General features: G+C 58.0%; 3 protein-coding genes across 3 annotated transcripts; 2 read left to right on the top strand and 1 right to left on the bottom strand.

The window, feature by feature from the left end:
- Window positions 1-372: 372 nt before the first annotated feature.
- SODALDRAFT_378947 (GDSL Lipase/Acylhydrolase family protein) lies at window positions 373-2,366 on the bottom strand (the record flags this gene model as incomplete). Its single annotated transcript, XM_028615012.1, has 5 exons — window positions 373-1,224; window positions 1,344-1,468; window positions 1,523-1,619; window positions 1,686-1,735; window positions 2,312-2,366. The coding sequence occupies 5 exons, from the start codon at window positions 2,364-2,366 to the stop codon at window positions 673-675; spliced, it is 879 nt and encodes a 292-aa protein (XP_028466593.1). The 3' UTR covers window positions 373-672.
- Window positions 2,367-2,513: 147 nt separating this feature from the next.
- On the top strand, window positions 2,514-8,236 carry SODALDRAFT_277526 (BP28CT domain-containing protein; the record flags this gene model as incomplete). The annotated part of the gene is made up of 3 exons (XM_028608072.1): window positions 2,514-2,890; window positions 3,006-7,212; window positions 7,292-8,236. The coding sequence occupies 3 exons, from the start codon at window positions 2,514-2,516 to the stop codon at window positions 8,234-8,236; spliced, it is 5,529 nt and encodes a 1,842-aa protein (XP_028466592.1).
- Window positions 8,237-8,939: 703 nt separating this feature from the next.
- SODALDRAFT_324191 (putative pyridine nucleotide-disulfide oxidoreductase) lies at window positions 8,940-10,695 on the top strand (the record flags this gene model as incomplete). Its single annotated transcript, XM_028609863.1, has 2 exons — window positions 8,940-9,000; window positions 9,170-10,695. The coding sequence occupies 2 exons, from the start codon at window positions 8,940-8,942 to the stop codon at window positions 10,693-10,695; spliced, it is 1,587 nt and encodes a 528-aa protein (XP_028466591.1).
- Between the last annotated feature and the right edge of the window lie 130 nt (window positions 10,696-10,825).

Genomic DNA, 10,825 nt, shown 5'->3' with positions numbered 1-10,825 from the left:
AGTAGTCCTCGTGAATAGGTACCTACCTCATAGAAGCCACTGTACACTGTAGCCTGTTGATTGGGCCCTGGACGACCTCGATTGGATGTCTGGCATTGTTCACCTCCGTGGCAGGTACCCAAAATGGTACAGAAGAAGTACACATTTTACTTTCTAGGTACCTACCTCCCTACCTTACCTTATTATTCGTACTCCGTACCCTGATGAACTCTACACCGAATATCACGGTTTCAACTTGACCAGTCCACAAGAGCTCGGGATAACACAAAGTACCTTAACTTGACGGCAATCATCGGCTGGTATGTTAGTAAGGTACCACCCGTTTATTCCGAGGATCCAAATCACGGGTGGTAAAAGTCCACACTCGCCAGTGCCAGTCCTAAAGGCGTACCTACCTTAGGCACGACTTTGATATCCAACTTGAAGAACCGACTGTCTACACCATACAGATACCATGCTTGTTCTTGTCCTCCTTGACTGGCCTCTCGAACATCGGATGACATGTGCCAGAGAGATATCTAGGAAAAACCAGTACGCGTATTTGTTATAGTGCAACATGCAAGGCTAACAGAAAAAGAAAAAAGAAGAAGAAAAAAAAGAAGAAAAAAAGCCCATCATGTGTCACACAACCCAGCCCGTCAACAACCAGCCAGCCAGCAGCCAGCCAGCCAGCTACATCGAATACAACTCCCTCCAGTCCGGGAACAAATACCCCGACCGATCCGGCTCCTCACTCGCCCACTCAGGATGAACATGCGGCACCACCGCCTCAAAGAACACCTTATACGCCTCCCCGCTCAGATGCACCCCATCCGGCAACAACTCCCCCAGCTTCCCGCTCTCCCCCAGCTCGAACGTGCCCAGCCGGGGTCCCTCCGCATCGTGCCCGGGCGTCCGGGCGACAGCGTAGTCGACCAGCGCCGTGTACAAATCGACAGAGACCACGCCGGGCGTCTCGGCCGCCACGTCGCGCGCGATCCGGGAGTACGCGGCGCTCAGCCCAGCGAAGCGCGAGACGTCGGGCCAGCCTTTCGCCAGGTCGGACTGCTTGCACCGGATCTCGTCCACGGGGGGCGGCGTCACGAGCAGGATCTCGGGGCCGTGCGCCCGGATGGCCGGGTGCGAGATGATCGTGCGCAGGTTCGTCTTGTATTTCTCTTGGGGGACGTGTTGCGTCAGTTCCGGGAAGGGACGCACCGCGTCGTTGGCGCCTAGGAGGATCAACTTTGAGAGGAGTCATCCGTTTGGTCAGTCATTCCTTCATTGCCCTGTAGACTGCGAGGTCAGGGGGGCTGGCTGGGAGGTCCCCCAAGGTCCCCCAACGCCTGCGCATGACGGCTTACCAGGTAGTCAATTTTGGGGACAGTCTCGGAAGGAGGCTGAAAGAGGTCGTCGAGGAACGTGATGACGTTTTCAGTGTTGTACCCCGAGAAGCCTCGATTTATCACGTCGAGACGACGAGCGACGTCTTTCACCAATCAGTGACGAGTGGCTTGCCACACACAGTGAAAGAAATACTTACGGGCTTGCAACGCTGCCTGAAAAGAAAACCCTTCCATAATGTCCGTTGCGTGTTGGATGAGGGAGTCGCCCAGGAGGACAATCTGGGGGTATAGTTTCTGCGGGGGGGCGGACGGGGACGGACTTTAGTTCTACCTAGGACATCGTTGTAGAGAACACAATACCACGTACCGCGCCCATCCTTGTATCCTGTCCCAATTACTCTCCGAGTTGACTGTGAGAGATGGTGGTGGTGGTGTGGTTAGCTGCTAAAAACGAGACTCGGCTGTCGGGGTTGGCGGTCGAGGGGTAGGGTAAGAGAGAAAATGGCTCAGGGGGGTGAAGAGGCGAGGATGAGAAAGGGATGAGAAATGATCGACTCACTGGTTTCGCGTCTCGTTAAAGGGTGAATAAAAGTAGGATCAGAGGCAATATAACGCTCCGATTCTTCCAAGCATCCTCTTATGAATCTACGAAGAAGGGAGAAGCTATGAGGAAGACGTTGGAGGTGCGGGCAAGAATCAGCCTGAATACCAGGCGCCGTAGGAGGTAAAGCCGGGTATGTGGGACAGGAACGGTCAGCTATACCATATGGGGATACAGATTCACGTACGTTGTAGCATCAGATCCAGCTATTGGGCATGCAGTTATTAGTTCTTACACATGTTGATACCGAGTCAGGAGTCAGGACCTGTTTGGGACCTGGGAGTCCCCGAAGGAGCTCGTTCCCGACCGCCGTTACGGGCATCAGATAGCCTTATCGATAACATATCTCGGTACCCCATCTTATTGGCTACATCTCTTATCGGACCCTGGATCTCGGCAAAACGAATCGCCGTCCAAAAATTTCCAGCGCAAATCTGCATCTACAGTTCAACTCTCAGTTGCTTTTCCGTGAAGAAAGCTAGGAGGAAAGAAAAAGGAGGAAGAAAAGCCTACAACACCAAATCGACAACCGTCCTCCTGCAAGTCCCTAAAGGAAGTTCCCCAATTTCTCCTCAGATGCCTGCATAATGGCCACCTCTCTCGCCGCGCAGCTCGCGCAAATCGCGGTCAATTCCAAGTCGTCCCTCGACACCAAGGCACGCAAGGCCGCCCATTCCAAGTCCCTCCTCTTCGACCCCAAGGTCGCCACCGCCCAGAGCTTCCAGGCCCTCTACACAATATGCCACGACGGCTTCGACGAGCTCTGCCACCTCGACGCCCGCTTCAAGCCCTTCGCCCTGACCCTGTTCAGCGAGCAGAGCCAGAATGAGGACCGCACCCAGATGTCCGCCGCCGAGAACGCGGAGCTCGATGCCAAGGTCGACGCCTTCCTCCGCCTCGTCGGGAGCCGTATACGTCTCATGCCCGCCATTCGAGCCGTTGAGTGGCTTGTACGGAGATTTCGGTACGTTAACCCGCAACCCCAACCCTTACGTTAGCCCCCGATAGCGACGTCTTGATCTACCCGCCCTCCGCCCTCCGCCCTCCGCTGTAACTAACCACCATCTTTCTTCCTCTAGCATCCACGAGGAGAACACCCGAGCTCTGCTATGTACCTTCCTACCATACCACACCATCCCCGCCTTCGTGACTCTCCTCTCCATCCTACCCGCGCAGCTTCCGCACGAATACCGATTCCTACACCCATACGTCCGCTCCCTGACCGCCCCTCCCCGGTCTGTCCTCGTCCACGAAGCCATCCATAAGCCGGCGTTCCTCTCTGCGATTTCCGATTATACCTTGGAAGCCTGTCGCAACCTGCAACACTACCCTGCTCTCATCTCCTTCTGGGCAGGCATCATGACAGAGGCCGTCAACGGCATGCTCGACAACGGCCGATCGGGACGCCAGGCCGTTCAACAAGACAACGACCAGGCCCTGCTACACCGACTAGGACCCGTCTTTGGCGAGGCCATGCTCATGAAGAAGGTCCCCAACATGCAGATCGCCACCTACATGGCCGTGTCCATCTTCGCCTCCAAGGGCAACCTGGACGACGGCGTGCTGTCCGCCTTTATGGAGCAGATCGTCCACGGGTGGACCAGCGAGACCATGCGGCCGGGCCTCGTGTGCTTGTCCATACTGGCGCACCATCGGTCCGCCAAGCAAATGTCCGGGAAGGTGACCAAGGCGCTCATCAAGGTCCCCAACCTGGGCGGCACCCTCGTCGACATTGGACGGCAACAGCGGGTCGACAAGCTGGCCCACGGTCTTTGCCTGGCCCTGGTGGAACGCCTGTGCAAGAAGGGCGACCCTCGTGGCCTGCCCGTCATCCGAGCCGTTCTAACCGGCCAAGTCATAAGAGACAAGCAGGTGGCCGTTGTCTTCAAGTCGCTGGTGTTGGCTGCGCACAGGTTAAATGACGAGACCGATCCGGAGGGCAGCATGCGCAAGGAACTCGGCTCGGCTCTGATCGACTTGTCCCGCCATACCGGAGATTCGAGTGACATCATTCGGAGCGTCATTGAAGAAGGAGAGATCGATATCGAGGAGCTCGAAATGAAGCTTGACGTGTCGATTCGACAGCAAAAGGTCGTTGGTGCGCCGCCGGGGGAGGACTTGGCCATGGAAGTCGATGGGGCCCCGAAACAACTCCAGAAGGACGTGCACACATTGCTTCAGCAGCAGACTGTCCGGCAACTGTCTCTACCAGCCGGCCTCTCTGCCAATCCCGGCAGCGCATTCGAGGAGCTCGCTCAGCTGTTCCTCCGGGTCGTCGCGCAAAGCGCGGAACAACCGACCCTACTGGAGATGTTTGTCCACCTGCCCGCCCTCCGCCGACAGGACGCCGCGAGCGACTCCACGTTCGTGGCCTTCTTCATACATATCTGGTGCGGCCCGTATCCGACCTTGGCTCGTGCAGCGGCACTGGATGCTGTCAAGAAGCGGCTGCAGGCGGGGGACATGGAAGGAAAAGACTTCCAAGCCATGCTCCCTTACGTCCTCGTTGCATTGCTTGATTCCTCCAGAAAAGTCCGTCGCGCCGCCGCCGACCTCCTTGCGCGGCTAGGGACCATGTTGCCAGCTCAGAGCGGTGACGCGAAGAAGCGAGGCCTCTGGCCGGGAAGCGTTCTCTTCCCCGAGGGCACCGAACCGCCCCAGTTGGAGGGTGAGGCGGTCTCGCGACTGTTGACTGGCATCGTGCTGCCGGCCTTGGAGGAATGTGTCATGCACGAGGAGCACCTCGGCACCCTTTTCCATTCCAGTCTCGAGAGCGGCGGAAAGAAGACGGACGGGAGTGGCAAAAAAGCCCTCTCCCCATCCACCAGGCAGTCCGTGTTTGCATGGCTAGCGGCCCATGTCACCGCTACTCCACTGCCGAGGGTCAAATCCAACCTCCTGTCGCTTCTGAATCGGATTAAGAGCGTCGGGAGCGTGTCGAGGACGAAGTTATTGCTCCCGGCGTTCCGATGGTGGGCTTCACTATCCGCCGACGAAGTCGCGGCGCTGTGTCTGACCGAGCAGCTCGGCCCGGAGCTTCTCCACGAAAGATTTGCTCAGACGGTGGTGGCGAACGATTCCAGCGGGTTGGACTTCCTCCTCTCCGTGATTCAGGACCCCAAATCGGCACAGCGTCCCGAACTGGTGAGGTCTAGCTTTACGCGCATACGGAACATGTGGCCGTCCATGAAGCTCGACACCAAGTCCGATGTCTCTCGTACGATGCTGGAGCTTTACCAGCAACAACGGCAGCAGCCGCAGCAGCCGCGGCAGCAACAGATTGAGCAGCAGAAGCCGTCAGGGGACGACCAAGAAGGCCAAGACATCATTGCGACCGAAGCTTCGGATCTCTTGAAGAATGTCGACCTTACCACCGACGTCCTCGCACATTTCCTTTCGTCCATCCAGACGCGCACAAAGACGGCGACGGAATCCCCACCGAGCAAACGCCGTAGGACCAGTCCCTCCAACGCCGATCGCGGGACCCAGGTTTATACGCCGGCCGAGCTGAACAAGATACTGCGAGACATCACCTTCGTGCTTCAGCTGGTGGAAGGATGCAACCCCCGAGCCCACCCGGAGCTGCTGCACAGCCTCTTCGACACGCTAGGCGAGCTGCAGCGGTTCAGCAGCGTGGTAGGGTCCGAGCTGGGCTACCTGCAGAACCTCGTGCTTACCAGCTTGATCGCAATGGTGCCCGAGTACAAGGACAAGACGAACAAGAAGCTGGAGATTGGGAGCTCTGGAGGGTACGGTGATCTTCTGGCGAATTGCATACAGAAGACGACGAGCCCGATCGTGCAAAACTCGGCGCTCCTGCTGATCGCGAGCCTGGCGTCGGCTGCCCCCGATGTGGTTCTGCACAGCGTAATGCCCATCTTTACGTTCATGGGCGCCTCGGTGCTCCGGCAAAACGACGACTACTCTGCGCACGTGGTCAACCAGACGGTCAAGGAGGTCATCCCGCCGCTGATGGCGTCCCTCAGGAAGGGCAAGCGGAATCCCATCGCGGGAGCGACGGAGCTTCTCGGCAGCTTCGTGACGGCCTACGAGCACATCCCCTCGCATCGCAAGCAGGACCTCTTCGTGTCACTCGTGAACACGCTCGGCCCTGCGGAGTTCCTGTTTGCGCTTATCGCCATGCTCGTGGACAAGTACGAGGCCAGCGCCAACATCATCTCGTTCACGGCGGATCTGCTCTCCGTCTACGGTGCCGACGTGCAGCTACAGACGGCGGCGCAGCTGCTCGCCCTCATCGGCGACATTTTCCAACCCAGGCCGGAACTCTCATCGACGCTTCTCGGAGTGGGCGACGATGTGCGCGATAAGGACGACGTGCACAAGACAGCTCTCCGGCAGTTGGCCGTGTTCCCGTCGCTGCTGTCCGGGAAGAAGCTGAAGAAGGAAATTGGAGAGCTGGCGGAGCAGGACGACATGCAGACATCAAAGATGCGGGAGCTGTACGCGACTCTCCTCAAGGACACGCTTGCGCTTGCCGACGTGGTCAAGGGCGAGAAGGATCTACACGAGTGCTGCGGCTCGGCGCTGGCGAATCTACTCAACCTCCTGTCGATCGGGGAGTTCATCAAGTCGGTGGAGAATCTACTGGACAAGACGGAGATGGACCTGCGGCGCAAGGTGCTCCGGGCGCTCGAGGTCCGGGTCGACCAGGAGGGCACGGGCGATGCTGCGTCGCGGACAGCTCTGCTCGGATTCCTGCCGCAGCTGACGGCGGCGATCCGGGACACGGAGGACCTGCGGTACAAGCGGACGGCTGTGGCGTCGGTGGACAAGATCGCAGAGAAGTATGGCAAGAAAGACCTGGAGGCGGTGGCGGCGGCGGCCACGACGATTGCAGGGCCGGAGTGCCTGGGCCAGCCCGATGCCGGGCTCCGGGTCATGGCACTGCTCTGCCTCGCGTCTCTCGTGGATGTGCTGCAGGACGGCATCGTGCCTGTGCTGTCGCTGGCTGTGCCGCAAGCCATCCTTTACATCGAACAGAGCCTGGATGTGGGCGAGGAGAAAGAGCCGCACGGCGAGCTGCACAATGCAGGTTACGCGTTTATCACGGCGGTAGCTCAGCATTTACCGTACATGGTGACGGGAGCGTATCTCGACAAGATCATTACGGCGTCGAGCGCTTCTGCGGCGACGGCAGACCTGGATGATGAGGCCAGCGATAGCCGGCTCAACTGCCTTCGGTTCCTTGCTCGCAAGGTGGAACCCAAGGTCTTTTTCGCCGGACTGGAGAAGAATTGGGCGGCTGTGACGGAAGCCGGTTACGAGGTACGTTTTGCAACGTTTTTGATGTGAGAGAGGCGGAAGAAAAAAAAAGAAAGAAAGAAAGAAAGCTAATAGACGTTAGGCCATTGGTGAATTTGTGGATATTCTGAGCGTTGCCATCAATAGCCACCCCAAGTCGGTCATTGGCAAGAACTTGCCCTCGCTATCGAACATTTTCCTGAATGCGCTCGACCTTCGCAGGCAAATGCAGGCCAAGGGCGAGCTCTCGACGGCGGAATTGGGGCAGATCGCCGAGGTGGAAAGCCAGCTGAACGAGGTGGCACTCAAGATGATCTACAAGCTGAACGACGCGGCATTCCGGCCGGTGTTCACGCAGATGGTAGAATGGCCGTCCCAGCTGGGCAAGAAGGATACGCGAGGGGCGGTGGCACGACGGTACAGCGTGTACAAGTTCCTGGAGACGTTCTTCGACAGCCTCAAGTCGATCGTGACGAGCTACGCGACGTACATCCTGGAGGACGCGGTGACGACGCTGGAAGGGTGCGACATGAAGGTCACGGAGCAGCGGCAGCTGTGGGACGCGGTGCTGCGGACGTTGAGGCGCTGCTTCGAGCACGACCAGGACGAGTTCTGGCAGGCGCCGTCGCACTTCGGGGCGGTGGCGCGGGTGCTGACGTCGCAGCTGGGGCGGGCGGGGTCGGACAAGAACAGGGACAAGGCGAAGGCGAAGGCGAAGATGGAGGTGGACGTGCGGGAGAGCCTGATCCCGGCGGTGGTGGAGCTGGCGGCGGCGGCGGACTCGCAGGATCACCAGAAGGAGATCAACACGGCGGTGCTGAAGCAGCTGCGGGCGGAACATGCGGCGGTGAGGCTGGCGGCGGTGCTGTGCCAGCAGGCGTTGACGGACAGGCTTGGGGAGGAGTGGCTTGCTTCCCTGCCGGAGATGTTGCCGTACATTAGCGAGCTGCAGGACGACGACGATGAGGTTGTGGAGAGGGAGACGCATCGGTGGATTGTCAAGATTGAGGGGGTGTTGGGCGAGAGTCTCGACTCTATGTTGCAGTGATGGGGGGGGGAAAGAGGCCGGGTGTTTTATTTTATTTTATTTTATTTATACATGCTGGTATTTGTTCAGAAGCATGGACGAGTAGGTACCTTATGTGGTGTAGTTTATCTGCAGTTGTCAGTACTTCGCTTGTACACAGCAACAAAAAGGGTTAGACAAAGGGGTTGACGATAGCATCTCGGTGTGTGACCGTACCTCCGGAGTACACGGGACTTGCGGACAGTATAACGAGCAGGTTACGTCATGCCACCCCAAATTGCGGATAATATCGGCAGGGGCACCTGTGCTCCTTCTCTAGTCTGCTGGGACTATTCACGACACCAGGGAAAGGAAGAAGGAGCAACCGAGATGACAGTTATGCCTCAGGTTGATGGGTTACTCTAAGGTTTCCTATATCCCCAACAGTCATGAATTTCCGTTTTTCTCTTTCCATCCACTCTTACTCGGCATTACTGTCCCCATACTACCTAAGGTACTTCACGATGATATCAGTGCCTCCTCAAGCCCAATTACTCGAATCTTAAGGTACTCAAAACCACAAGCTCTCCTCTCCTCTCCGTCACCAACACTCACATTCATCACACCTTCATTGCTACCTTAATCCATACTGTCTTCGCTCGTTCTTCACCCTCCACGCATTCCATTATCAAACGTCCGTCAAACGCCCGCGAGTCATCTACAGTCTATAGCGAAACAAGCGATCATGGTCCCAACCAAGCCCAAGGGCCATTTCCCCTGGCCGAGCGTGTTCGTCCGTTCGACTTGTAGGACAGGATGCCCCAGAAATAGAAATACGGCCTCCGTTTCCACTGCCGTCTCAAGTAATGAACTACCCTCACATCATCCGATGTCTTGATCATTTCTCATGTCCCGCCAGGAAAAAAACGAAGAGCCGTCTAACTGAACTGTCCTGTCTCAACTAATACCGGCCAGGCCACCACAGGAAAGAGAGGGTAGTCGTCCTCGGCTCCGGCTGGGCAGGATACGCCTTGGCCCGCGATCTTGACCCCCGAAAATACGACCGCATCGTCATCTCACCACGGTCCTACTTCGTCTTCACTCCGCTGCTAGCATCCACCTCCGTAGGCACCCTCGAGTTCCGTGCCATCCTCGAGTCCGTCCGACGCCTCAAGCCGGACGCTTTCTACCAGGGCTGGGCCGATGATATCGACTTCAACTCCAAGACCGTCCGTGTCGAGGCAAACCCCTATGCTGACGAGTTGTCCTCTCGCACCCTTCCGGTCCAGGTTCAGCCCAAGCCGCCGTCTGCCACCGACGCGGTTCCCCATCAGAAGAGTGAGATGATCGACGTCCCCTATGACAAGCTCATCTTGGCCGTTGGAGCTTATTCCCAGACCTTCAACGTCCCCGGTGTTCGAGACCACGCCCATTTCCTCCGCGACGTTGGCGATGCCCGCGCCATCCGCTCCCGTGTCCTCCAGTGCTTCGAGCGTGCTGCCGCCATGCAACACGTCGATTCATCGGCTTCCCCTGACCCCCGTTCCGAACTCCTCCACTTCGCCGTCGTGGGTGGCGGGCCGACCGGTATCGAGTTCGCCGCTGAACTGCATGATCTCGTCCATGATGACCTCGCCCGCCTCTACCCCCATCTCATGCGCCACGTCTCCATCACCGTCTACGATATCGCTCCCAAGGTCCTGCCCATGTTCGACCACCACCTTGCCGCCTACGCCGTCCAGACCTTCCACCGTCAGGGGATCCAAGTGAAAACAGAACACCACTTGCAGGAGATCCGCCCGGATCCCGAAGGGAAGGGCGGTCCTCTCCGTCTCAAGATCAAGGAGTACGGCGACCGGGAAATCCCGGCCGGCATTGTCGTCTGGAGCACCGGCCTTATGCAGAACCCCCTCGTGAAGAAGGTTGCCGCCGAGGAACTCCGCACGCCGACCGAGGCCGTTGGGGAGAGATCAGAGAGGAAAGGAGAAGCAGAAGGAAAAGTAGTCGATGACGCGGGAACAGCCTCGTCGGCCCCGCTTCACATCGAGACGGCCAAACGGAGCGGCAGCATCCTCACCGACGACTACCTCCGCGTTCGCGTCGTCGACCACCAAGGCAACAACCCCCGCGTCCTGCCAGACGTCTTCGCCATGGGGGACTGCGGGACCATCGCCGGACAATCGCTTCCTGCCACCGCCCAGGTCGCCGCACAGCAGGCCGTGTATCTCGCCAAGGCCCTCAACAAGCACGCCGAGAACCCCGAAATCATTTACGCTAGCCATACGAAGCCGTTCCGCTTCCGCAACCTGGGGACCATGGCCTACCTCGGCAGCTGGAACGCCATCCACCAGAGCAAGTATGATGGGCTGAAGGGACGGATCGCCTGGGTGCTGTGGAGGATGGCCTACTTGACCAGGAGCATGAGCTTGAGGAACAAGATTATGGTGCCTGTGTACTGGGCTATTACTTGGATATTCGGCAGAGATATTTCTCGGTTTTAGGGGGGGTGGTTACAATATCTATTTGATCTGTTGTATCAACTACGGGCTGTCAGGTTGGGATAGACACATCCGCGGATGGGGGCCATCGCACCTCAGATTCCAATATGGATCCTGTATTCATCATGTTTCT

Source organism: Sodiomyces alkalinus, assembly GCF_003711515.1.
Source record: "Sodiomyces alkalinus F11 unplaced genomic scaffold SODALscaffold_5, whole genome shotgun sequence".
In the NCBI taxonomy this organism is placed as follows: domain Eukaryota; kingdom Fungi; phylum Ascomycota; class Sordariomycetes; order Glomerellales; family Plectosphaerellaceae; genus Sodiomyces; species Sodiomyces alkalinus.
The sequence above is the reverse complement of the archived record's forward strand: the minus strand, read 5'-3'. Positions and strand labels throughout refer to the sequence as shown.